This window comes from Cephus cinctus, unplaced genomic scaffold, assembly GCF_000341935.2.
Source record: "Cephus cinctus unplaced genomic scaffold, Ccin1 Ccin1_scaffold0093, whole genome shotgun sequence".
In the NCBI taxonomy this organism is placed as follows: Eukaryota; Metazoa; Arthropoda; class Insecta; order Hymenoptera; family Cephidae; genus Cephus; species Cephus cinctus.
In genome coordinates this window covers 545,614-572,185 of record NW_014332832.1, presented here as the reverse complement: position 1 = coordinate 572,185, position 26,572 = coordinate 545,614, and the positions used below count along the sequence as shown (strand labels likewise).

The 26,572-nt window shown below is 41.3% G+C and overlaps 4 protein-coding genes and 1 long non-coding RNA gene across 16 annotated transcripts; 2 read left to right on the top strand and 3 right to left on the bottom strand.

The window, feature by feature from the left end:
* Window positions 1-923: 923 nt before the first annotated feature.
* On the bottom strand, window positions 924-6,437 carry LOC107274275 (extensin). 3 transcript variants are annotated; one of them, XM_015753266.2, is made up of 8 exons: window positions 5,705-6,437; window positions 4,828-5,326; window positions 4,646-4,742; window positions 3,822-4,579; window positions 3,417-3,596; window positions 3,030-3,220; window positions 2,142-2,938; window positions 924-1,723 (listed from the first exon to the last, which is right to left on the bottom strand). In XM_015753266.2, exons 1-8 carry the CDS (start codon window positions 5,749-5,751, stop codon window positions 1,659-1,661), a joined length of 2,634 nt encoding a protein of 877 aa, XP_015608752.1. In that variant the 5' UTR covers window positions 5,752-6,437; the 3' UTR covers window positions 924-1,658. The 3 variants fall into 3 exon arrangements, with proteins under 3 accessions (XP_015608752.1, XP_015608761.1, XP_015608768.1); XM_015753275.2 differs by having other exon boundaries at window positions 3,822-4,564; XM_015753282.2 differs by lacking the exon at window positions 3,417-3,596.
* Window positions 6,438-6,480: 43 nt separating this feature from the next.
* LOC107274301 (solute carrier family 17 member 9) lies at window positions 6,481-9,045 on the top strand. The gene is made up of 8 exons (XM_015753312.2): window positions 6,481-6,593; window positions 6,950-7,148; window positions 7,289-7,635; window positions 7,700-7,873; window positions 7,996-8,128; window positions 8,307-8,569; window positions 8,628-8,786; window positions 8,860-9,045. Exons 2-8 carry the CDS (start codon window positions 7,087-7,089, stop codon window positions 8,997-8,999), a joined length of 1,278 nt encoding a protein of 425 aa, XP_015608798.1. The 5' UTR covers window positions 6,481-6,593; window positions 6,950-7,086; the 3' UTR covers window positions 9,000-9,045.
* LOC107274289 (probable elongator complex protein 3) lies at window positions 8,677-11,525 on the bottom strand. 2 transcript variants are annotated; one of them, XM_015753293.2, is made up of 10 exons: window positions 11,300-11,525; window positions 10,953-11,194; window positions 10,676-10,879; window positions 10,352-10,605; window positions 10,097-10,286; window positions 9,806-10,023; window positions 9,474-9,734; window positions 9,220-9,401; window positions 9,027-9,149; window positions 8,677-8,815 (listed from the first exon to the last, which is right to left on the bottom strand). In XM_015753293.2, the coding sequence occupies exons 1-9, from the start codon at window positions 11,316-11,318 to the stop codon at window positions 9,058-9,060; spliced, it is 1,662 nt and encodes a 553-aa protein (XP_015608779.1). In that variant the 5' UTR covers window positions 11,319-11,525; the 3' UTR covers window positions 8,677-8,815; window positions 9,027-9,057. The 2 variants fall into 2 exon arrangements, with proteins under 2 accessions (XP_015608779.1, XP_015608784.1); XM_015753298.2 differs by lacking the exon at window positions 8,677-8,815 and having other exon boundaries at window positions 8,947-9,149; window positions 11,300-11,523.
* Window positions 11,526-11,614: 89 nt separating this feature from the next.
* LOC107274255 (multiple epidermal growth factor-like domains protein 8) lies at window positions 11,615-25,802 on the bottom strand. Of its 9 annotated transcripts, none has more exons than XM_015753216.2 (23): window positions 25,415-25,548; window positions 25,155-25,322; window positions 24,436-24,745; window positions 24,194-24,357; window positions 23,846-24,123; window positions 23,586-23,770; window positions 22,745-23,365; window positions 22,435-22,668; window positions 22,074-22,361; window positions 21,852-21,992; window positions 20,916-21,778; window positions 17,945-20,842; window positions 17,086-17,854; window positions 16,817-17,019; window positions 16,473-16,752; window positions 16,154-16,397; window positions 16,054-16,080; window positions 15,664-15,979; window positions 15,424-15,599; window positions 15,103-15,356; window positions 15,008-15,016; window positions 14,724-14,911; window positions 13,812-14,666 (listed from the first exon to the last, which is right to left on the bottom strand). In XM_015753216.2, the coding sequence occupies exons 3-23, from the start codon at window positions 24,638-24,640 to the stop codon at window positions 13,812-13,814; spliced, it is 9,198 nt and encodes a 3,065-aa protein (XP_015608702.1). In that variant the 5' UTR covers window positions 24,641-24,745; window positions 25,155-25,322; window positions 25,415-25,548. The 9 variants fall into 9 exon arrangements, with proteins under 9 accessions (XP_024947381.1, XP_024947393.1, XP_015608702.1 ...); XM_025091603.1 differs by having other exon boundaries at window positions 25,240-25,322; XM_025091613.1 differs by having other exon boundaries at window positions 11,615-14,666; window positions 25,155-25,421.
* On the top strand, window positions 25,537-26,569 carry LOC112495377. Its single transcript, XR_003061815.1, has 2 exons — window positions 25,537-25,633; window positions 25,707-26,569. It is a non-coding gene; the product is annotated as an uncharacterized LOC112495377 (long non-coding RNA).
* Window positions 26,570-26,572: the final 3 nt, after the last annotated feature.

Genomic DNA, 26,572 nt, shown 5'->3' with positions numbered 1-26,572 from the left:
ATAAACTATTGACAAGAAAAATTATCAACCGCTTCACTTTGATCCATCACTTTCGCATCTACCACAGAGCAGCTTCATTCGCCCCGTTAATCACGTGCATCCTTTACACTATGTCTTTCACATAATCCATTCTCGTGCGAGCGACATTTAGCGGCTTGGCAATAAATCGTAGGTTAACGATTCATTAAGTTTTGACTTTTCTTTTCATTTTTTCTGCTCTCCGTCCTCCCGCCACGTGTTCTGTACGTTACTCTTTATTACTTATATAGATATATTTTTTTTGTCGGTTTTTCACTTTTACAACACACACACACACACAGGAGCGCAACGGCTTCTAGAGACGATCGAACACTTATGGTTTTCATGTATCTTTTTTTTTTCATTCTTTTCTTCTTCTCTTTTTTTAATCATTTTTACTTTTTCTCGCACACGCAAAGTTCGAAAAATATATGTACATAAAAACGTTGATAAACGTGGCGCGCGGTATTTAGCGGTAGTAATTCCTTTTTTTCTTTTCTTTTCCTTTTAACTAGTTGGTAATAATAGTAAATAGTAATAGTAGTAAGTGAGTAAGTAGCAATAGTAAATAGCAGATGGTGATAGTAGTCGTAATAGCAATAGCAGATAATGGTAGTGATAGTTGGTAGTAATAGTAGTAGCAGCAGTAGTAGTCGTAGTACTAGCAGTAGTATCGTATTAAGTATAGTCATTAAAAACACGATTATCATTATGTAACCGAGACACAACTAATTGTTTCTCGGTCATCGTTATTGTTCTGTTGTTGTCGCGTTTTCCTCAATACTATTTGTTTTTTTCCCCCTTAGCAATTCCGGGATGATTTTTGCTAGATGAACGGAGATGATTCAGTGTGTGTATCTCGCTGTGTGTGCACGTTTAGTAGCCATTAGGTATCGTATCTTTTATTTTATTGTTTACGAAAAAAGACGAAGCCAAAATACCTAAACGCAAATCTCTCTCGAAATCTCCCTTAAACGCATCCCTAAAAAAACAAGATCATACACGCAGATATATAAGAATGATCGTTACACGCCGTTTTTGCTTTGTACACTACACCGTATAATATATATGTATGTATATATACATATACATATATATATATATACACAATTTGTTGTGTTGTAGCTTCTTTATAATTATATCGATAATAATTAATAATAATATTAATAATAGTAAACAATAATATGTAATATTAATAATAATAGTCGCTATCATAAATAAGAACTTGTAAAAAGTGTACATTTCGATACCGCGAGCTTTGAGACAGCGTCTTCCTTAAAAAAGTCATCACGCCGTATACGGGGCACGTGGATGACGTCTAGAAAAATCACCGAAAACTTGCACGAGGAACGGTAGTCGTCGTCTTTTGATCGGATCTTGGGCTGAGTAGTCGTGATAGTGGCGGCTTTAATGATTGGAGGTGTGATAGTGGTAAGGTAATGCTGCTGATGACGTTGGTGAGGAGGATGATAATAATGAGAGTCAGAGTATCGACGATAGTAGTTACGATTGTGACGATGATGATGACGATGATCATGGTAGTGATGGTGATGACTGTGGTTCTGATGATGGTGTTGGTGGTGGTGATGATAATGAAGATGATGGTATTGATGGATAATGGGGTGGTCCATGGCAGGGGATCACTTGTCGGAACTCGGGCACTCCCCAGGCTGTTTCATTATCGTGTAGTCTAGTCGGTATTGAGCTGAAATTAGAAGCGGTGCGTGCTGTCTGTGAATGACCCGTGGTAAGGGAAAGGGTGCTGGACGATAATATAGTCGCGGAGAAGACCCGGGAACATCGTCGAGGATGGCGATGATGGTTGAGCGAGGAGCAGCAGTGTCGCGACGCGATGTTAAATCAGTAGCAAGTCCCAGAATAGAGGATGCGAATGCGCGATGAGGGCTAAACGTTATTGAGATCCATAATTGGCTTCGTTTGTTTTTTTTTGCATTTGCTCCTCTCTGTCTACGTGATGAAGTTAAAGCAGGTCCCGCGTGTCCTCCGGCGTCCAGCACGCTTCCCCAGGTTCCTCCCGTCTACCGTGAGGTAAGAGGACGTCGACGTGCGACCTCCGCCGGCACTAGACTTAGGCTACTGATTGCGAGACGCTTGAGACGTACCTCTCTTTGTGAGGTCCTCCATTGTCTGATCCTTGCAGTCGCTCGCGTGGTGACTGCTGCTGCCGCAATTGTAGCAGGAGATCTTGGCTGACTGGACGGCTGGGGAGTAGGTGACCACCGGTGCTGGTGGAAGGTACGTCTGTGCGGGTGCTGCGGCCGTAGGAGGCGGTGGTGGCGTCCCTCCTGAGCCAGGTTGACCGGTTGGATATTGAAACATTATCTCCCCGTTTGGCTGATACGACGTTGGGTAACCGGGCCTCGCGTACGCTGCTGTCGCAGCGGCTGCGGCGTGGGAGAAGTTCGAATAGAGTCCGGTACTTGGTCTCAGGGCCTGGAAGTGCCCGTGGGGAAGGTACGTCACTGGGGTGTGGTTAGGCGGCGCCGAGAAAGATACGCAATGTGCGAGACTCGGTGGTCCTCCGCCATTAACCATTTGATTTTTTTGGCGCACCACATGCGCGGGATTCCTTCTACTAGTTCGTTGTCTCTCTGGATGCGGCTGTTGCTGTTGCTGCTGTTGTTGCTGTTGCATTTGTTGAGGAACAGACGGTGGTGGATGTGATACTGATGTTACCGTCGAATGCAACGGCGTTCCTGCACCCAGGTGATCCGTCGGAGGTGGTACTGAACTATCTCCAGCGCCTCCACCAACCCAGGGCATTGCTGGTGGCGTCTCTGGCGGTGATCGACTTCCTGTACTTTCCGAGCTACTGCTCTGAGAACAATGTCGACTACCCTCCGCGTCCAGTCTCAGCGCTTGAAGTTGCGTGACGCAGTAAACGTGCGGCGCGTTACATCTGAAACGAGTTATGAAAATGACAATATGAACACCGTCTGAAAATCTAAGCTCCTTCTACACCTTTTTCTACGCACTACGTTTCCACTCACCTTGGATACCGGTTTTGTACTCCAGGAACCGACATGGTTAAACATGCGTAACAGGGTGTGTTATGCGCAGCATAAACGGGAGGCGGTGCAGGATACATCTGCATCTGAGAAGGTTCCATCGGAGGGATGGTCGGATAACGCCTGACGTTGGTATTGTGATTGTGATGATGGTGGACAAACGGCTGCTGCTCCTGAAATAGGATGGAAAGAAACGTTATCCAGAATTTAATAAGCATAAAGAAAACTAAATAAAGTATCTCTTTGTCATCGTCGACAGGGCGACGGGCTACACTAGGGTAGGTGGTAACCGGTATCGTGGCTTCGTCGGTATCTAGAGCACGCGGATTCGTTAGGTTCAAGCCGCCGAAACAAATGTTAAAGCAATACCTCGTTCTCGACATGGTCTACAACCGGGTGAGTCGCGTTATTGGTACTCTCCAACTTCTTGTCCGGCGCGAGTTGGTTCAAACCGTTGACGGTTTGGCTCTTGACGATGCTTCGGAGTTGACCCACCGCATTCGACGTCAGGCCCAAGTCCCTCAGCTCCTCGTCGCTCATTCTCCTAATCTACGTTCAGCAAATCATGAGGAGGAACCTTTGGAAACCGCTAAAGGAGACTCTAGGACGGTGTGATAGGATGTGCCTTTTATATATACTTTTTTTTTTATTTTTGCACTTTTTTTTCTAAACTGCGCACTGGCCAACGTTCTCTTCCTGAGTTGGTCGATCGGACGGACACCGAGCAAATTCGACAAAGTTCCTAACGCTCTATGATTGGGTTTGATTACATACCTCCTCTAGCGAATAGTTCTGTAAGTTGCCCTTGAAGTTTGGCATTTCCTTGCCAAGGGTTTCCCGTAGTGAATCGGCAGACGTGGATGACCTCAATCGGGGTGGAGGTGGTGGCTGTTGCTGCTTAAGGTTCGATGCATTAGCTGGTGGGCTAGCGGCGTTGTCGATACTGTTGTCACGAGAGTGAGTAACGTGGGAGGATGACGTGCTGCTACCGATAGCTGGTGGAGGGACGGTCCGTGAAGGGAGCAGAGGGGCTTGCTGATTTGAATGATTTCGACCAGAAGCCAGGCTAGGAAGTTGCTGCAAGGAAGTGTTATTCGAGGAGCTCGTCATGCTCGTTTGGCTTCCCGAACTACTCGTGGAAGTGGTAAGGGTGTTCGAGTCCGATTGTGTAATCTGGGAGGTGGTCCTGGGCATCGTGTTGTTACGTCGACCCATCGGTGAGTTGCTTCGGCTAGGGGATCGTGATTGGGATGGTGAGGACTGGCGACTAACTAATGGGGAAGGAGGATGAGCCAACACATCACCAATGTGGTACATTGCTTGATTGCCCATCATGACCTGACCTGCCCAGGGTGGCATATGATTCACGGACGGAAATCCCAGGGTAAAGTAAGGTGCTGTGCCTGATCCTACAGGCAGTTGTTCTGGCGATGGTAAACACAATCCTGGTGGCGGCTGCATCGTCAATCCCGGAGGTACACCGCTGACCATAGTGTTAGTTCGCATTGGCATCTCTCCTGGAGTTTCGTACACTTTTTGATAGAATCGTTACTGTAGGATTGATGTAAAAATTTGGTTTTCTTTTCAGTTCAACATACCATGGTAATTCGGCATTTGTGGTGGCGGCATCAAACAATTTGCTGGGATTTCAGAATCAATGGTCCGGTCGTTAGGCGTGACACATGGTGTACAACCCTTGAAAATTAATCAGTCGTTAACTACCTTGTTAATTATTTTGTGAAAGATAAATTTAAAATTTGAATTCAAGTATCTTTATTACTTGTGCGTTTTTATAGGAAGAATTGACTATTGGTTTTGGTGGATTAAGCCGCGCTTCTTCTTCCTGTAGTCTTACATAAATATTTCCAAATACAGATTTCTGCTCATACGTAAAGGCTGGGTGATTGAGTGCCATTGTATAAAGCAGCAAGAGTTCCTCTAGAGGTTGGTCATCCTGCGTAAAGGTGGTCCCATTCAATAAATTGACAATCTCTTGGAAGTCAACGTTGGATAGATTCTTGTAGAGAATAACGGCACATGAATAGTTGCACGAGTGCAACAGTGCCATATAGAGTGCAAGTTTCCTCCGGGTGCGCTTGTCTGTCACACCCAGATTTGTCAGCTCTGCAAGATCTGATACATTGTTTGCACGATGTTCAGTATCACGCAAGTCATTGTAGTCCCTTTTACCAAGGTCCTCCACACAAGTGCCCAGATACCTTACTTCAAACGGCAAACACATGTTTAACAGTGTGCACATTATGTCTATACGTTTATAACTGCAAAAAAACAAATCAAACTTATTATATTCTATAATAATAAAACACTAAATGAATTTGAGAAAATTTCATCTTCCTGTAAATTCCATGCAGGAGGGTTATAAAAAAAGGGTCAGAGGTTTCTAGCAGCCATATAGAGCTGACAAAAATAAAACTATCTCTGGCATAAACTTCAGATATTATTATCAACCAAAATATGAGTCTGAAAACCAAGTGATATTTTGTACAACACAAAGGAGTGTTCAGAGACCATGAAACAGAGAACCAAAATAAAAATCTCTATAGAAACACTTAAATTAGTATTTAAAAAAAAAAAGGAGTTTGCACATGATTTATGGGAGAAGCGAGAATTGGTCGGAGAACAAATAGGATAAATACCTGGACAGATTCCCAAACCATGATACCACGTTCTCCTTACACACCATTGCCAGACAACATTGATACCACTTGGGGCGAAAAAAGCGCCGATGCGGACAGAGCTTTGTTGCTCAAGAAACGACCAAACTCAAGGTGAGAAAATCAACTGCTCCCCGTAGTTGATTTTTCTCCGACTGTTTCTTCTTCCGCTTCGTCTTCCTCTAGTTCTTCAAGTTTTTCCTCTACTGACGATGAGGATCGATCGAGAGCCGGGCAAACGATCGAAATCGCCAATTGGAAAGGATCATATGAGAGACGCGAGTAGTCGGTACGATCAAAGAAAAGAGTAGAACCGAACCGCAGGAAGATGAATCCGATAGTAGCTGAGATTACACGAAAGTGAGAATATTCAGGCTCGCTGGTAGTAGTGCTAGTGGCGAACACGGCGATAATGGTCAGATGGTGGTAGTGGCGGTGGCGGCAGCCAGCCAGGCAGCCAAGCAGGCAAGCAGGCAGGCGCGACCCAGCCGAAGAGGTTTTCACAAGATTCTCACAATTTTCTTCTTCTCTTTAACGAGACACTAATGATCTTCGGATGCGCGCGAGAGAACCACGCGATTTTATCCTTTATCACGTTCCAGTCTCTCGCCCGACCGATCGGCTCTTTCACACGCTCTGAAATATTATTTCGACGAGTACGAGTGCTGTCCTGAAGCGAGATATCGGGTCTGCTCTGTAATTCGTTTTCATGAAAGCGACAACAATCCCTCCGAATAGATTAACGATACCTATGGGTGGGTTCTCAAACTCCGCTCTCATTTGAATCTCACTAATTTCGTGACATTTCTTTAACTTTTTCGTCCCTCGTTACACAGTACAATTTTCACATCACCGATTGCTATGGTTATAAGTAAATGAAACAATAAGTTTAATACCTAATTACTACAATATTAATTAATTGGATAGTTCCTTTTTATAACGCCAAGTTATCACGTAATATCTTTCCTTGGATTGATATTGCGTTATTTTATATGTATTTTTAATTATACTTATGCTTGGAATGTAAACAAATTTCTTGTACTTATTGACAATTGTGTCATCTGTCATTTGTAAGATTGGAGTAGTTTGTCCACTTTTAGAATAATTGGTTGATTCATGAGGCAAGAAGAGCGAGATAGGAAACTAGATCCGAAAAATGAAATCATAGGAATTCCATCATTGAGTGGGACGTAGTTTAATAGTGTGTCATGTTTTGTTATCTCTTAGAATACGTGTCTCGGAGCAGTGATTGCATACGGAGTGATACGGAGATAGCCACATATTACAGTTAACGTAGCTTGGACGAATGTCCGGAACTAATTATAAAACGTTCTTCTGCAAGTTGGCGAAAACGTTCGTGAACAATGCAGATAGAAACTCCTATATTACTATCAAAAGATGAAAGAATAACTTTATTTTGGTCAAGGTAAATATTGTATTATTTGTGAATAAAAATATTTATTCATTAGTCTATGTATATATTTGCTCTTTGTTGCTAGGGCAATGATTTATCTGATTTCAAAGTATGAAAATGTTTTGGGATGTATATGAATAATATCATTTTAGAAAGGAGAGGAGGAAATGGTTTCTATCTCTATTGTGCGGTACATGTTTGGTTTATGCGACAAGGACATCGGTGCCATTACTAATGCCAGTGATCAGTAAAGAAAGACAATGGAGTAAAGCAGAATCTGGAACTGTTCTCTCCAGCTTCTTCTGGGGCTACACACTGACCCAGGTGGCTAGTGGTTATATCAGTGATCGAATTGGTGGCCAGAAAGTCATGTGGATTGCTGCCTTAGGATGGTCACTTTCTACATTCTTTATGCCTGAGATAGTAATGTTTTTATCTGAGAGCGATTCCTCTATATCATTGATTGCTGCTGTGCGAACATTGAATGGTGCTTTCCAAGGTAATAATATAACATAACTTGGTGTACAAACTAACAATATAATTACAGACACTCGTTGTTCCAGGGATGCATTTTCCTAGCATGATTAGTTTGACGAGTCAAAGACTCCATGAGCCAGATCGTGCCTCCTTTTTTAGCCTATTGACATCTGGCTCTGCCCTAGGAACACTGCTCACTGGTTCTCTAGGGTCGTATCTCTTGGAAAGTTATAGCTGGACTATTGTATTCCAAGTATTAGGTGATCTATATTTGCTTACAATTTGATAAGTAACACTTACTAATAAATTTCTAACATGAACTAAAATTCTAACTAACAGTAGACGTCTAACGAGCTTTTTTGTTTGACCTCACGTTGTGCAGGGGGTTTGGGTTTGGTATGGACTGCCTTACTAAGCTACTATTCTCTTTCACTTGATGGACGAGCAAGTTTTAACAGACCAATCGCTGGACACACCTTGCCCTGGCTTGCGCTCCTTTCCAAGCCTCCATTCTGGTAATCACGGTACATACATCTCTTATCGCACCAAGGCCTTCGGACATACATTACAATCATTCTTCCTTTCTCTCACAAGTTTTATTACACACTCAATCGCTCACGAACCTATCATAAAGCTATTAAAATTCATAAATTCAGAGCAAAATACTATTTTATACTTGTACTATGTTCCCAGGTCATGTGTGATCGGTCACGCCTGTCAGAATAATTGTTTCTTTGTTCTACTCTCATGGATGCCAACATACTTTCATGAGACCTTCCCTGAAATCAAAGGTTGGCTAGTTAACATGGTACCGTGGCTGACTTTACTACCCTGTACATTCCTTGGAAAAGCTCTTTCTGAAAAACTAGTAAAATCGGGATACTCTATTACCAGTACCAGAAAAATCATAGAAACTATTTGTTTCGTCACCCAATCCATCAATCTTCTTATACTAGGTACGTACAAGAATGCTGATGATGTCTCATGGAAGTAAATGACAATTCTCGTTTGTAGCCAGAGTACAAACTTATCAGGGTGCCATTCTGTGTTTGGCACTGATCATCGGTGGTTCAGGATTTCATAATAATGCTATAGCTGTCAATCCATCAGATCTTGCTCCGAAACATGCTGGTAGCGTCTTTGGATTGATGAATACTGTCGGTGCCATACCCGGTTAGTATTATTTGAATATGCTTTATATCCTTTATAAAACAATACCAATTATCTATGCTATTCTGGTTTTCAGGTTTTCTCGGTGTATACCTAGCAGGTTATATTTTACACGTAACACACAGTTGGCCAGTAGTTTTCGTAGTAACATCTATGATAGATATACTGGGCTGTGTCATTTATTTATCGTTCGGTTCTGGACAGGCGATTATATGAGTGAACAAAAACAAATAAAATACACACCTTTAAATATTTACAAGAACCTCTTAATATACTACTCCAAATCTTCATTCACGAGAATCTTTGACATATAAGGACCATCTAATTCGTACCCCATCTTCCTATAATAATTGCGTGTACCGACTCCTGAAGATAAAATGACATTATTGAGTTGATATTTTACCTTAAGAAAATAGATCAGAATAAAGGGAAGTACCTGAGATGACAGCAAGTTTTCGTGAATTGTGTTCCTCCCTGGCAATTCGTTCAGCTTCCTCCATAAGGAGCATGCCGAAACCTTGGTGCTGGAATTTTGTTGGATCTCGTGCGTTAATGGGAACGACACTACCGTATACGTGTAATTCACGTACTATGGAGCATCTGTCCTTAAGTTCAGACCTAAAGAACATGACTAGGTTAGCTGGGCATTCCTGGCAATTGATATTTCATATATGCATTGAGATTTCTTACCTGAAAGTCTGCTCAGAACACTTTCTCAGACGTAGTAAGCCTACTAATATATCCTGAGTAGGATCTTCGTAAGACAAAAATGTCTCCCAACCATTATTGGCTACATAATCACGACGGATCAGTTCTACCTCATACGGTTGGACTTTATGATGTATTTCTTGAATCCCAACTTCGCGGGTCCTGACGTCCCGGCAATCTGTACCCAGGTCCTTCATCCTAGCGAGGGCTAACTCCCTCAAATTCCCATGCTCAACACCGGAACTGTTTTAGAATTCAGATCAATGAAATATATTGTTTGCATCTTGGCTAACAATAATAATTAAAAGATTTACCTGACGAGAGGCATGGGAATGTCTCGTTGTACACGATAGACCCTGGTCCAGGGTGGAATTAGTGCTAGGATTCTAGCAATTAAATCCACGAGAGTGCTGGGAGGGTAACTCTTGTATCTACCTGTCTTCCATAATTCATATAAGCCTGTACCACGGATAACTAAGGTTGGATAGATCTTGAGACCATCTGCTCTAAAAGCTGGATTCTCAAAAAACTCCTGGATAGTAAAAATATAGATTAGGATCTTCGAGAAGCAAATTTATGGATATCTGCAGGTGAAAATTACATACAACAAATTGTTCAACATCACGCTCAATGTCCACGTTTGGTAGATCTGGCATCATGTGTGCGATAACTTTAAAACCTGCATCTTTAGACAGCTGGAAACTTTCACATACAGCACGCACTGTGTGACCGCGATTGGTGTCGCGAGCCACATCCTCGTACACCGACTGAACTCCAATTTCTAATCTGGTACAACTGATGGCCAAATATTTATTGTATCAAACAGACATTGGCTAGTTAAAATTTATTATTGTACTTACCCATAGCGGAGCATATCTGACAGATGCTTCTTTAGACAGTAATCTGGTCTTGTTTCGATGGTAATTCCAATACATTTGGTTCTACTGCGTTCAGAGTATTTGACAGCTTCATCGACATTATTGCTTACATGTCCAGAAAGGGCGTCGTGGAGATTCCTAATAAAATAATCCCTGTAATCTTCAGGAAGTGACATGAAAGTTCCACCCATGACAATGAACTCGACTTTGTCGACACTATGACCAAGTTGTTTCAGCTGGAAAATGAGAAATGCGTCTATAAGCGATTTAGTTTAGTAAAACGTAGTATGTTTCAGTTATTCTTACCTGTTCTACGCGATGTCTTGTTTGTAAGAAGGGATTGTAGCGAGCCCTGATTGCTCTCATGGATGTAGGCTCATAGCCAGTGTAAGACTGGGTAGAATATTCAAAATCTGAATCTGGCCCACCTGGGCAGTAGACACAGATATTTCCTGTCATATTAATGTGAGGACATCTGTGAGGCTTGCACATGACGGCCACTACGGCAATCTATGGGATTATGAATTTGTATGTCAATATCCATAGTACTGATTAAATTTTTACGTTGAAGAGGATCACTTACACCACTAGCAGTCCTAATAGGCTTAGCTTTAAGTTTTGGAACAAGAATCTTCCTAGCATCAGCTGGAACTGCTGCTATGATATCCACAAGTCTTGGTGAAGATTCTAATCCGTACTTCGAAGATATGCGTGCCTTCAACTTATTTAAATCCACATCTCTTCGTTCCTCGTGGGCAATAAGTAGTTCCTGAATAATCTCACCTATAGTCATCACCATACGTTCCTCCTTACTGCCAGTTATATCTGAAATATTATGTTATATGTCTTATGCTGCTTGATAAATTTAGGTTAAAGACTATAAACAGTAATTTCCAATAAATTCAATATGCAGACTCAAATAATTCATACCTCTACGTTTCTTGGCCATATTGTTTTTATTAATAATATCAAATTAATAATAAATAATTAATAATAAAGCAGTCAACGTTGTTCTGATCAATATTAACTTCTGTCGATTGTTGTGCACATGCCAAATGCAACCAGATATCATGTGACTGTAATTGACTATGGCCACTATGGCTAGAACATATGTATAATTTCTATTACTCCAAAATTCCTTTAATAAGCAATATAGTATATTAATATAGTATTAAAGTCTTGTACTTGAAAAAAATTATTTGTTTTTGGATACAAAGAAAAATAATTGAAAAACAATCTCAGAAAGAATTTTTTACACTTAATTATTATTAACACTTCCTCAATACACATTTCACTAATCCCATTTCATACAACCATATTACCTCCCTTATGTGTTAACATTCGCAATGCCTGGATTCCCTACGATAAAATATAGAGAGACAAATAATAATAATTGATAAAACAAATTGCAAGGTATCCAACCATCGGATAGATTTTATCACAACCATAAATTCCTACAATGAGGGACAATTAAGCACCTCGACTTCACATCTCAGCGCGATGCATTACAGAGCTGCGTGGAAGAATTCGCATTCTAAAGAATTTGCGAATACAATAAGTATATATAAAATATAACATTTATAAAGTAATACATAAGATCTGTACAATGAACAAAAAAGAAAACGATCGAGAGAGACAGATAACTGTGTGTACATACATATATAACCGTGTATATAAGAAAAAACCTATTTCATATATCTGTATATCCTGTATAATTATATTACGTATAACGTCCGAACTTTGCTTAAAAAGGCGTCGAATAGTCTTAACTTATATGAGTATTAGGAATGGAGCTAAAACGCTGAACCAACGAACGAACAGAGAGATTATTAAAATAAAGAAATAATAGTTTGAAAATACTACATAACACAGTAGCGAAAAAGATAATAGTTAATTAACAATACTCCTTCGACACTTGTAAAATAAAAAATACATCATCTTCGCAGTCGGCCGAATACAGTATTGCAAAGACGCTGCCTATTATATACACTGATTTCCTAAATCCACCCAAATCTAAAGAGAAAAGAGATTTTCAGGATCTCAATTCATCTCGAGTCTCTTAAAAGTTAATCACGTCGACATCGTTACGTTAATATTCATAATTATTTATACGTTTTGATTATTACGTGGTAACGAACTCGCAGTTTAGCCGTAAATCGATAGACTCTTTCCTATCTAGAATATCATTTTCCTTTCCGCTTTACCGGGTTGGATGTTCCGTGAGTCTTTATCTGTTTCTGTTCATGGAAAATAATACGAGTGGAGAACGTCTGATAAAATTTTACATCTTACAAATTCTCAATTAATTCAGACTCTAAGAAGTTCAAGCTGTCTAATACTGTTCGGTTGGATTGGCCAGGATCGTTTAGCGACGCGCGCTAGGATTACCGATTTTCTACTCGGTATCCGATATTTTTAATGCGGGGTGACCCTGTTTTTTCCAGATTGCGGCAAGAAGTGAGCACCTTGCGCGGATTACAATCATTTTCTTTTTTTTTTTGGATATATATTACCCGTCTTTCGAATCATTGTCATCCTGATTATTCGTATCGCTTGACCTCATCTAAAAACCACGGCTCGCAACTCGTCTTGTATAACACTTCTATAAAAGGGCGCTATGACACGCTTGATTAATACATAATTACAGATTGTTATATACAAAACGTACAGTCTCCTCGCGGAATGGTATGACAATATATTATTACCTATATTCTAAAAGGTTACTCCGATCGCTTAACCCATTACAGACTATTGTACAGTAGTTGATTTAGCTTAAGAGGGACGTCTTTTTATTTTTTCTCTTTTTGTTCCTTTTCATTAAAAACAATTATTGATCGATGTTCAGGATGAAATATTGAAGTTGTAATCGACGCGAAACGGCCCAACAAGAAAACCAAAGAGAACTTTGGGAAATAAATGTTGATAATGGAATGAAGAGATAAAACAAAAAATTTACGCCTAAAGGCATTTTTGCGTTTCATTTTGAAAATTGTGACCCGTAATTATATTGGAGTAACGCCTAAAGCCCGTATTCGCAACTCGCTCTTAAAGTCGCTAATAGAGTCGCTCGTAGTTAAAAGTCACCAAGAAAAAATGTAAAAGCGCGCTATTAGCACTAAAAGCGAGTTCTGAATACAGGCTTTAGACTCTAGTTTGCCAAAGTTAGAGGCATACTCGAACTCCCTTGTGATGCTTTTCAAATAATATAACCATATTATATATACAATTCATAATGATATATAAAAAAACACCAATAAAATCTGTAAATTTTAAAATTATATAAAATTACCTGCAATACTTACAATCTAGCCCACGCACCTGGGCAAACCCATATAAAAATTGTTAGGATTGTACAAAGAAAAAAAACGGAACAAAAGAGATGTAAAGATTTTTCAGCTACCGAATCATCGAGACGCTTTTTTTCAATTTAAACTATCCTAAGTCAGTTAGGTGCATGGCTGTTTCGACGTCTTAGAAAGACTCTACTGTTCACCGGATATACCCTGGTTAAGAGTATCAACGAGCTGCCAAGAGCCAATTTAACTGGAGCTTGCCTTCCACCAGGAAGTCTAATGAAGACTGTCGCGACAGCTGCAACACCATCATCCGTAGGTTCCACGGCGACGGGTCTGACGTCGTTGTGGAAATTGATAAGTTTGTTACGACGTCCTTTGCGCTGAGGTGAGCTGGGGCTGCAGTCGTTGCCGTCGCGGTCATAGAGAATCGTCGCCGAGGCGAAAGGACGCTTAGCCATGTGAAGCATCTCTACGACGTGTCTTCTTCTAGCGCGACGTACATCCGCGGCTTGTTTGGTCTTCCAAGCGACGACGCAGGCTGCCAGGAAGAGGAAAAAGCAAGAGAAGAATACTGAGAAGAAGACGAAGAGGTCGATGTGGAGTTGATCTTGCCTGAAGAAGATCATCCCGTAGGCTGCTCGACCATTCTCCTCAGGATTCGGAGTGTCAATAGCTCTTAAAGCTATGTGGAACTTTGTCTGACCGAGTTCATGCTTATCTTGCGGTAGAGTTAGCACTAGACGATTTGTCAGATTACGTAACACCAGGAACGTATTTCTTTGTTCGATAGTTACAAATGTTGCCAGACCCTCTGCGTACCGCTCCACAACGATGTACTGGGGCCCAGTATTCCAGTTTGGTTCAGTAGTTGTACCGTTTGGAGAATTGTAAAACGTATCATGTGGATGGAATTGAACAATCTTGGTTTTATCTCGAGGATGATTTTCTTGCCAACTGTCATGAGGATCTCGACGCCATTTGAAACGTGAATCTAACTCGACCTGCAAGTATATATTGTTGATACTATATCTTTTGCTATTGTCAAAGGTCTCACATACCTCTTGGTATCCAGTGGATGAGTTGAGATTTACTACAAAAGAATCATCTCGTGGACTGAGGAACAGATCTAGGGCACCTTGAGTGACATCCACCATTACTCTGATGTCCACATTCATAAACCTTGGTTGTACCATGTAGAAGACCGTTTGTCCAGGATTCAGTGGCTTCGGTTTCATCTTGCACTCATCTGAAAATAAAAAAAATTAAATTACAGCATAGCAACGTCGAAGAATTTTTGCAAAACATCTAAAGAACTCTTGGTGATTTCATTCATTGTACTAACCATAAGATCCTCCGGACATAATAGCAAGGTGCAGTTTGAGAAGAACAATTTTTGTGAGAATTCAAAAAAAGGAAAAATGTACAAACTTTACTCACCTATTAGTTTAGAATCGAAGCACATCTTGTTGTCAACGGTTACAGTCTTGTAGCACTGATGTCCCATGGTTGGTGTACCAGCATAATTTTCTCGACATTTGCTACACTGAACCATCCAACATGGTGTTCCACCATTGTTGGTTCCTTTAGTTGGACCACTGGTGCAGGAAGGTTCGCTCTCAGTATTATTGCCACAATTACACTTTTCTCCAGTAACAGGATCACAAGTAAATCCATGGCCATGGCACTCGCACCTGATATTAAGAAAATTTTAATGCAAGGGAATATTTGTATCCGTTTTCTAATTCAACGATTACTAACGGTCGACATATGTCGTGAAGATCTTCAGTTCCTCGAAAATATCCAGAAACACATTCCCCACATTTGTCACCTTTCGTGTTGTTACCACAATTGACACATTTTGCTTTCGCAACTGGACCCTCTACCAGCTGCTTCTTCAGAAGCTCAATAGACATCTTGTCCACTGAGTTTGGGTCCTAGTAAAATGTAAAGTTAGTAACAGTCTATGAAATATTTATTTTCTTTTTTTTAATTACTTACCGCTACTGTCATACTTTCATTGATGCATATTCGAGTGTGCCCGTTACAATATTCAAGACAAGGTATACATTGTCCATTGTCTGCAGGGTTTCCAACGTAGAGAGGTAAACACTTATCGCACTGAGGACCCATGGTATTATTGTGACACATTAGACATACATCCAGCTTGTCAGGTCCTGCACAATTACTATGTCCATTGCACTGACACTGGATAGAACAATTTGCGCCAACGTATCCAAAATCACAACGGCAAACATTTGGTTCAACGCAACTTCCACGTACGCAGCCTTGTGTGCACATTGGTTCACATTTTTTCCTGAATAAAATTCGAAAATTCCAATTATTCTAGCGTAACAAAGAAAGATAACATCAGTCTGTCCAAATACATACCTGCCGTACTCTTTGGCAGTCCAAGTACTGCAATTTATGACAACGTCAGAATTTATTATATTGTAAAAGTATTTAACGACGACAACAAAATATTACTCACATTTCAGTTTTGTATCCATCACCGCACATACACTCAAAACCTTCCTCCTTGTCGAAACACTTTTCACTCTTCGCAGAGCAAGTATGATGGCCATTTATGCATTCATTTTCAGAAGGACAGCGGACATAATGCCAAGAGAAACTAGGCAGTGGTGCTGGTGTCGTTATCAGCATTGTTACATTTTCTTGAGACTCAACAGCCTCAAATGATTGTGGTAATAATGTAGTCACAATGGGTGAAAGTACTGTGCAAAAATATATAATATGAAAATTTTGGAACTACGGTATAAAAGAAATTTTTCACGCAATGTTAAACTCACCAGATTCAGTCCGTGGATATTGCTCATGATAAAGCATTTCGCAAGTTCCGCCAGCTGGATGATCACTTGGTGCTTCCAAGGAACCTTCGGTGCAGATACCCTGACCAGTGACATTCGCAGAATCCAAAGAGCACCAACCACAGTGTGAGTGTTTCAAGCACGTGCTACATTGCTTAAAAACTGCACAAGGTTCTGGACAGTACTCGACGTCAGTGTTACGTAAAACAAGTCCACAGACACCACCAGCGCAATAGAGTGGTTGATACGATGGAGAAATGCACTGAATATACGAATTATAGGTTAAACCCAACGTCACTTAATTTAATAATTATTTGATGTCAAACCTCATTCAGTTGTGAAGACCAGCGACACTCATGCCATCCACCTTCTGCTCCAGTTCCCTGCAGACAGCTTGTGCAATCCGTGTAATCACTACAGCGTTTCCCACACTCAACATTCTCTACTTTAACATTGGACCTCTCGATGTCTTTTGGGGAACAGTTCCAGTCGTAGATTGGTTCTCCGTATCTCTTGATACCAGGTTCAGCTAAGGAATTGAGAGAAGATGGAAATGATTCATGAGCCATTTAAATAAATGTTTCTGATTACTTACGAATTTTGAGAACTTGTCTGGTCCAGATGCAGTCCGAGAGGCTGTTACATTTTTCACAGTCACTCGCAGGACACTGACGTTCATCGCACTGATCAACATTAGTCACAGGTACCTGCTGCACACTACATTTATTTAGGTCATCGCAGTCTTTCTCATAGGGAATGCATTTCACATGAGGACACTTAGAGCACCATTTGCAAATAGGCTCGTCGTCTTTATAGTAGGGCCATTGGGCGAGGCATTCGGTGCAGGTTTTGAAGTTCTGACACTTTCTACTGGCCATCCAATCAGAATTGCAAAAGATACCATTAGAGCGTTGAACCTGGGTAACGTTTATGTCGCACTTGTCATCCCGGTTGACGGATTCTTCATTGGAGAAGCAGTAGGACAGATTGGTACCGGAAATGGTAGTTACTGCACAGAAGGAGCAGCCGAAGTATTTGCGACAGGTGGTTTTATTAGTCCATAGATTGCACAGGTCTTCGGGGATGTCGATAAGCGTTACGTGACTCTTTATTCCACCGTCGAAACCACCCACCACGTAAACGGCATTGGTTTCCGGATCAGCGTGAGTCATTGCATGAGCATATGCTGGCGGTGGTGAGTTACCGATTATCTCCGTATCTCTGGTGATGAGTCGAATCCAAAGATTACATGAATATTTATAAGCTATTAGGGAATCTGTAGTGTTGTGAGGATTCTGACGACCTCCAAAGATGACCATGTACTCGTCAGTTGTCACTGCTGAATGTAGGAACCGTGCCTGGGGCTAAAATCCATAATTTTTTTGCAACTTAGGTATGTTTTAAGTAATCTATTAAAGTCGTGGCCTTGTAGAAAAAAAAACGTGATTACTCACCAGACTGTTTTCATCAGTAAATTCATCCTCGAATGGCGGCAAAATGGACCAGGTTCGCATTTTGTAATTCAGGGCGTAGAGTTTATTCGATATGAAGGTTCTGTTAAATGAGTAGGTATATCCTCCGAAAATATAGAAGCTGTCAGATTTGCTATGATAGACTGTGGTGTGACCATAGACACCTACAGGACCGTTGCCGACGGTTTTGATAATGTCCCAGGTGTTGGTTTCAAGATTAAATTCCCATACGGTATCCAGGTAGCCATGTTTGAGACTAAATCCACCAATTAATATGAGACTTTCCGATTCCCCGTCACGACGTAGAGTGAGTGTATGACCAGCCAACGATGGAGGTTCCCCTTTCAATAAATCTCGACTAACGCGACTCCAGCGTTGATTCTGCAGGCTGAACTTCCAGAAGTCATTAAGGTAGTTGTTCGGCGAACTTTCAGAAGCTTTCTCTTTCATAGACAATCCTCCGTAGACATAAATCTGTTGTCTACTATGAACTATTTCGGCTGCGTGAAAGTATCTTCCTCGAGGCATAGAAGCTTCTGACGTTGACTCCACAGTGACAGGCATCCAAGTGTTGTTCTTCGTGTCGAAAAGCCTGATGTCGTTCAGAGGACCATGACTCAAGGAATAGCCGCCAAACATCCAAAGACTACCACGACGGTCAGCCACTAGACTATGTCCAAACCTGGGTAATGTTTTTCTTAGATGATCCAAGTGATCAGCTAGATATTCAGAATTAAAGAGTTCTGTGAATACCAGTTGATTCTCTTTCATCTTAATAGAGCAATCGCGACCTCCAAAGCCCTGGGCACATACGCAGTGTCCATAGCCTTTATCGCAGACACCTTGCTTCTTGGACGAGGTGCAATTGTTAGGACACAGTTCTACGTCACAATTTATACCAACGAAACCAGGTTTGCACAGGCAGTTTCCATTACGACATTCTCGATTCTCAGGACAGTTGTTGCAGGTCATCACGACGTAACTAGCATTAAAGCCTTCGACCTCGTCTAGTTGTTTATAATGAACCGTAAGGAAACCAGATTTTGCTTCGACGGTTACTGGGTAATTGGTGCTCTCGGTGCAGTAGACTCCTAGCAATTGATTCTGGTGACTCGTGGTGGATGAGACAAACTCAGGAAGTCCGTCATATACGTAGACACTGTTTTCTTGACACCTGATGTTTATATCGTCGTGAATAGTAAATTGGATGACACTCTGAATGCTAGGAGTCATCGTGTCCAAGGACAATCCTGTCTCGGGACTTATAATCCAGAGACATTCTCTTGTAAGCGAAACACCCAAGTGAGTTTCCCAGAGGGAGAGTTGAGAATGTCGACTTCCTAGTCCTTGTTTACCAATACCTTCACCTCCGAGCATACCCCTGGACATGCATCCGTAATAGCACATTCCGCCATCTCTAGGATCACCGTAGTACCCTTTCTTGCACTGATGACACCTGTCACCTTCAGTATTATCTCGACAGAAGCACACGCCAGTCTGTCTGTCACAGACATCCAAATCCTTATCACCGTGCTCGTTGCAATTGCACTTCCTGCATCCTAGACTCGTTGTAGCGTTTCCATAGCTGCCTGCTTTGCATTCCTCACAGTATCTCCCGGTGGTCCAATCCTGACACTCGTCACAGACACCTGGACCGTGCATGCAAGTGGAATGATTATAACATCCACAATTTGTTCTACAATCTGGACCAGTCCAGCCAAGGTTGCACTCGCAACGATAATCTGGTGCTTCACTGCAGTATCCATTGACGCACTTTTCATAGCAGGTCTTTGTGCAGTTCTCCTTGCCGTCGCCATTGAAGCCACGCTTGCACTGACAGCTGAAGCTTCCGTGGGTATTGGTACAGACTGCGTTAGGATGGCAATCATGAAGTCCAAGATCGCACTCGTCTACGTCGGGACACTGTGCATAAGCCCAGCCTGATTCTTCAACTTCCAGAGTTGTGTTTTGATACTCGTTTATAACAAGACTACAGTTTACGTGAGGTTGATTGAAGTCACCTTGAACGCAAGCACCCATGATTGGATTTTCCAGACTGTAACACCAGCCGCAGCTCAGAGAATGAAGACAGCTCGAACAATTGGTATGCCTGCTACAACTTTTGCACTGATCGTTTCCTGTGAGAGATGATCCTGATCTTGAAGTCACTCCCATGAGTCCAGCCTGGTCCAGCCATTCACGGCATAGGCCAAACTGATACTCTGATGTATATACCGAGAATGAGAAACACTCCTGGGTAGCTTCGCACCAGACGCATCTTCCACGTTCGTCGAGGCACTGGGTACAGTTAGAACGTTGTCTACATGGGATCGGACACTGGTCTAAACTTAACACAGCATTTGGTAATCGGCCCATCCTGGCGCAACGAGCTTCCTCCGTCCACCATTCACACAAATTGCTACCAACGCAAGATTCACAGGATATATAATTAGAACAATTAGCACAGGCTGATGGAGTAATTGTAAGGTAGTGCCATTCACGTATTGCATTTCCATCTTCGTCCCACTCTACGTCAGCTGCACAACTTTCAGTTTCGTTGACAGTACGTGACAGACACTTGTTAATAATGTCACACCAGCCGCAAGAAGAGTCCGTCAGACAGTGCAAACAATTTTTATACTGATGACAGGATCCATTTTGATACGGTTCCAGATACTCAAAAGTGAATACTTTAGGGTTCTCAGCGTTACGGTTATGTGTTATCTCCATTTTGCTAGCATAGGCATAGCTAGCCGTGACCATTCGCTTTGACTCAAAGTCCAGGAGGTAACGACCTGGTAACAATTTCATCTGATTTCCATCTGGCCAATTGGTGGGTATACACTGAGAAGTTTCAGCTGTTAAATTAGCCACGAGTTCCTGGAACATAATACTATCGATAAAAAAAAGGTACAACTTGGGACTGTTACTGTATAAAAATATGAAATCTTACCAACTCTTGATGATCGTCACTACGCGATACATGAAGCGTGGCACTGTTGTAGCTGACACAGATTTTCAAATATTCTACAGTACTGTCCCAGAAGTACTGAGGTGGTCTTAAGAAGCCAATGAGCCGTGCTATCATCTCTCCGCCAAGGGCGGATTCCGTTTTGGCACCTTGCATAGAAGGTACATTAAAATCGACAGTGGTGGCATTGACTATAGTCACGGAGTCTGGTTGACTAAAGTTAACAGGTGGTCTGTACTTGAGGAACGTCAGTCCAGGTCTCTTGTCCATTTCACGACACTCCTCCACCTTGGCGATCTCAGTACCCTTGGGTCCCCACCATCCAGGAATTTGAGAAGGAGTATCATCCCTCAGACCACACACGCCGTAATTGTCATCCTTGTGATGACAACGAGCATTTTGAACACACCAGGTGCAAGTGCCTAGATTGAGCTTATTGGATACTGAACTTCTTCCACGTGAATTCGTACCCCAGCCACCACCCGGTTGGCCATGTATCAAACAGGAGTGACAATCTCCAAGTGCAGGACAGACTCCTGGACAACGGGTTGTCTGAAGATTTGTTGTGCAATTACTACCGACTGTTCTGCCGTAACAGATCTCGTCGGCTGAACACCAGCCGCATTCTGGATTAGCTGCGCACTCCATAAGACTCTTATGTCTTGAACAAATCTGCTCTGGCTCTATGTAATCATTGTCTCCTGGTGCGAGCATTGGCGGCAGGGTGTACGCCAATAAATCTGCATTCACGTTACCATGATAACCACCGACTAGTAACAAAGTATTACCATTCCTCACATCCGCAGCATGAGCAAAGACTCCCTGTTGCTTGGGATATCTAGACTCTGTATAAACATTTCTTGAGTAAATATCTAGCCAATTAATAGAAAAATTAAAAAAAACTATGAATCACGTTACCTTTATTATCATCTAATCCAAGAACGTCATGACTGACCCAAGCATGGCAACCAAGATGATACAGATACATTTGATTATCATAACAGATTTCTTCCTTATTATGCCTATGAGAATATCCTCCGAATACGACTAAATAATTTCCTGCAAAATAAAAAGAGAACGAAATGACGTTAAAGTATTTAATTAACCTGAAATAATCAAAATCGTTTTAATTACTCTTACCTATTATACTGCTAGTATGAAATGCCCGCTCTCGTGGCACGTAGGTATCCCGCAGATGAGCTCGAGGATAATGAATCTCCGACCAAACCTTTCTATCCAGTTGGAAGACAAACATTCTATCGGACAATTTACTAAAACGTGCTACACTAGCTACTACTCCACCGTATACTAATAAAGAATTAGTAGCTTTATGATATACAGTTGAATGTGCTACAACGCGAACGTCCAATTCTTTACCACCGCGAGGGCGTACTTCCCGCCATCTTTCAGTCGTGGCGGTTGGATCAGCTGTGAATAAAATGATTATTAATTAATGTAACAATAATTCTATGATAATAGGTAATATGACGATAATACGTACAGAGATTTAATTTAATTTTATAGAGACTCGAAGAGAATTCTCCATCGACTGTACTTCCACCAAATAAATAAACATAATCACTAGCCAGAGTGAGAGTATGTCTAGTGAGTCTTGGTGGATAAAATGGAGAATTTTTAGCGCGTAGCGTCCATATACTCCTGTTCACATTGTAATGCCACAATTCATTTGATAGAGAGCCATCCTCTACCTTACCACCATATATAACGAAACCACCTGGAGTCCAAATATAAGGATCCTGATAAAGTAATTTATTATGTAATAATTTTATAATACTGAAGATTTTACTAACCCTCATATTTACAAGCAGCGTGCCCGTATCGAGGACTAGGCTTTGGTAGTTCATCCAAATTCCGTTCAGTAGACTCATCGTTGAAGGAACTTTCGGTAGTGACCTTTGGCTCCAGAATACCCTGAAGGTAGAGCCCATCTTCTTGAGGGTTTTCAGCCGCTTCACTTTCCCAATTGACAATATCATCCTGAACGCTGGAACTGTGCCTGTTCTCATATTCTGTGCCAGTGTCTGCACTACGTCGATAATGTTTAGCATGAGTAGTCAGAGTCGAATGAGAGTAACGAGGTCTGATGCGACGAGGATGTTTCCGTCGTTGCTTTTCATTCCTCTCAATCCGTTCGTTCCTTCTTTTCATCTCGTTTTCACGTGCTTCCTGAGCCTTTCTCTCGCGTTCCCGGTGCTCCGGTGTGTTGCGAAGCTCGCGCCATCCGTGCTGACCTGCGTCGACCATCGCTCGGTCTCGTAAGCTGAACGTATTGTTATCCTTGATGCTGAAGAGGACCTTGTAGAAGAAGGATGATGGACGTAGACCGTATTGCGCCTCGGCTCCATCCCGAATCCGATCTAATTCGCTGGCTAATATCATAGGGTCTACATATTCCGTCGATGATAGTCCTTCTGCAGGAAAATGAAGTGATAATGCTACGAGATTTTCTATTATTATTGTAATGATATACTAGACTGCACAACTCAGAACATAGAATGCTCGGACGGAATGGAATTAAGGATACATCGAAAAACTTACATGTCGATAGTGCCCATAAGCAGCGAGTATAAAAATTTATTGAGTAATAATAGTTTTTTAAAAATAAATATAGTACTAAACAAAAAAACTCACCCAGTACAGTGCCGTGCTCGTCTTCCCATTGATTTGTATTAAATCTGTAGACCTCTAGGTCGCTGAGAATGAAGTTAAGGTCGTAGCCTCCGAAGACGTACAGAGAATCCGTTTGACTCACATAAACTGCAGTGTGGGCAGCTCTAGGAGTCATTCCGCCTTCTGAGTGCGACAGCCAATGCCACCTTTAAATATTACAAAAAATAGTAGTAGGCTTAAAGTGCCTGTATAAAATATTGACAAAGTGTTACTAAACCAACCTATTTCCTTCAGGATCTGTTCTGTGTAATGAACATGACTGTCCTGAATATCCAGGGTGACACTGACATCGTCCACCCCGACAAACTCCTCCACGACCACAGTTATTGGGACACAGAGCTCTTGAGCAATCCTTTCCGCCCCAATCATTTTCACAGAAACATGTATTTTGTATGCAGGCTCCATGATTTGTACAGTTATTTGGGCAGTCCGTTACGGAGAATTCGGCATGAAAACCGTCCAGGACGTAATTGGTATCACTGTAGAGTAAAATCAGCATCTGTAATCATAAGAGATGTTTTTGTCATTTAATTGGAAACTTCCTGGCTGACCAGCCAGATGTTACATACATAGCCTGATGAAGATGTGACTTGCTGAGGTTCTGTTTTCCCACTGAAACTTCCTAGTAGAGGAGAACGAAAAGAATCTCCATCATAGACAAAGACATAGTCGTAACTGCATTCTGTTCCCATTGTTCGAAAACTAAGAGTAATAAACTGTCGACTGTTGTTGGCTGAAAAAATAGGAACAAACAGTTTTAGTACTTAGTAAAAAAAAAAGAAAAGTGATGCATTGATATTTCGAGGATCACCTTTGATGAGCCATTCACAGTGAGAATCCTGGGTGTAATTTGAGCCCATTGGGCCATCACTAATAATACCCCATGAGTCTGTAAAGACTTTTCTTGTTTTATCACAAGGTACTTGCTTCGGAGGAACCTGGGGTGCAAAGTCCAAACCCCGCATCAAGCAACTCCAAGTGACAACCCATAGCGTTGCTGCTCTCTTCCACCCCATCACAGAACATAGATCTCACAAATGTTTGGCACAGTAAAGTTCATCATTCATTTGTACTTATTGGTGTGTGGTACCACTTTGCACTACATAATTTCTTGCTCCAATCTGTAATCATATGACAAAATTGTTCCCAAAGTTTCCTTCATAAATCTCAAGACTATATTCTAAGTAAAGCACCATGATAGCTTCTCTGTTCCTGACAAAATATGAATTATACAAAAAAACTGAGACACAGCGAGCAACGATGTAACTTAACTGTAACTTTAACTTTATCCTGCACTGTAACTTTATCCAAATTTTTTAAACACCAAATACAAAGTGATTAAATTTTAAAATAATAAAAACCGACTAGATCACAGCATATAGCTTATCTCATAAAGATATGAGAATAATATCAGTGAAATATGATGCTGAAAAACATAGCATGTGTGACTAGTACACAGTTGTTATTGATGTATGAACTTTTCCAGAAAGGTCTGGAAAATATAAAGAGCGAGCTGAAGATTAGTCACACCTTGAATGACAAGGCCGACTGGCGAATGTTCGCATAACATCAAGGAGATCCAAAGAGAAGTATCAAAACATTAGTTCTCATGCACCATGTTCACGTATAATCATTCCAGGGTCACTGTTGTCTCCATGACATGGACTATTCTCTTGATTGGTCAGTTCTTCGTGTTCACTTAAACGAATAATTGAATCAGTTAAATCCCAGAGTGATATGCAAAACCGCGCACGCAAACGGGAGAATGAATTTTCACACAAACTTCTTACTCTCGCCTAGTGACACCTTGAATGTTTTCAGGTCTTCAGGGTGGGGGCTGAATGGCAGCCATTGCATTTTTCTTTGCCCGCTGGCCATTCTAGCTGCCCCATAAATCTTTAGAATGAATTGGAATGAATTTACGCATTGAATTCATCTAACACACATTCCAAATTCGACATGGAATAGTTCAATTACTTTAAGGGGCACTTGCGAATAAAACAAATTTGGTTAGTCAATTTTGTTTCACTTGCCTTAAAGTTTGAAGTGTTAAGAATATTATGTGTAAATTTCATATTGAAGTTTCAAGAATTGTGGAAGTTATGATCAATTTGCCGAAAGGCGTCGGGTGGTCAGGTGCGCCGCTAGTCCGGAGCAGTCCGGAGCCTTTTGTTTGCTTGCAGGTATGAAAGGGTCAGACTGGGTCAACCCTTTGCTAATGCTAATGGTTCTTCTGAAGCGTTGATCTGTCAGCTGTGCAGCAGTAAACAACGTTCTTTATTTTGTGCATCGTAGTTTTACGAAAGTTATATAGTGAAATGATTCACAGAAAATCAAATTGTCAAAGTTAAATGACAAGAGCGGATAAAGCGAGAAAACTGATTCGCAAAACCAGCTCAAAAAAAGAAGATTTCCTGTGAAACGTTATGAATCCGAATAAGATTGTAGTCGTGTGAGTGCTTCGGCAAAGAAACTACGAAGATCAGTTAATTTAGAACCAAGCATAAACTATTATATTGATGCATTGGGCATCAAAGTAGGAAGAAACATATCAGTATTGCGAGATCGAAGATGCGAAAACGCAGAAGTAGCGCCAAAATTCGAACTACAACGCAACCTGTGAAAGGGGGATTCAGCGAAGGCAATCACGGATCGTTGCTGAGGATTTACTTTATGGCCCTGGAATCTAAAATTTGGATTTACTGAAAAGTAGACGAACGACCAAGTGGTCAAGAGCGTATCATCTTTTTGCCAAACTAAATGCGAAATTTATGTTGCACATCAACAGACTTCATGAAGTTCTAGGGACCGCAGATCGTGCCAGTGAGGGACATGTTTTACGTCGGCCACGAGAGTAACGCTTCGAGTGGATGTACATTCATAAAAAAAATTGTTTTAACATACCTCAATATATATACTTTTGAATAAAAAAATATCTGGATGAATTG

Coding starts and splice junctions, on each gene's coding strand:
- LOC107274289 (XM_015753293.2), bottom strand. Junction 10,606..10,675: donor CAAGACATCGCGTAGAACAG/GTAAGAATAACT, acceptor CTCATTTTCCAG/CTGAAACAACTTGGTCATAG. Junction 9,150..9,219: donor AAAACTTGCTGTCATCTCAG/GTACTTCCCTTT, acceptor TTTTATCTTCAG/GAGTCGGTACACGCAATTAT.
- LOC107274255 (XM_025091605.1), bottom strand. CDS start 24,640: ATGGGGTGGAAGAGAGCAGCAACGCTATGGGTTGTCACTTGGAGTTGC. Junction 22,669..22,744: donor CGCTGCTTGTAAATATGAGG/GTTAGTAAAATC, acceptor TTTGGACTCCAG/GTGGTTTCGTTATATATGGT. Junction 17,855..17,944: donor TTACTGATGAAAACAGTCTG/GTGAGTAATCAC, acceptor TATGGATTTTAG/CCCCAGGCACGGTTCCTACA.
- LOC107274301 (XM_015753312.2), top strand. CDS start 7,087: ATGCAGATAGAAACTCCTATATTACTATCAAAAGATGAAAGAATAACT. Junction 7,636..7,699: donor ATTGAATGGTGCTTTCCAAG/GTAATAATATAA, acceptor TCGTTGTTCCAG/GGATGCATTTTCCTAGCATG. Junction 8,570..8,627: donor CATCAATCTTCTTATACTAG/GTACGTACAAGA, acceptor TCTCGTTTGTAG/CCAGAGTACAAACTTATCAG.
- LOC107274275 (XM_015753266.2), bottom strand. CDS start 5,751: ATGGTGTGTAAGGAGAACGTGGTATCATGGTTTGGGAATCTGTCCAG. Junction 5,327..5,704: donor TGGTTTGGGAATCTGTCCAG/GTATTTATCCTA, acceptor GTTTTTTTGCAG/TTATAAACGTATAGACATAA. Junction 3,221..3,416: donor TAGACCATGTCGAGAACGAG/GTATTGCTTTAA, acceptor ATCCTATTTCAG/GAGCAGCAGCCGTTTGTCCA.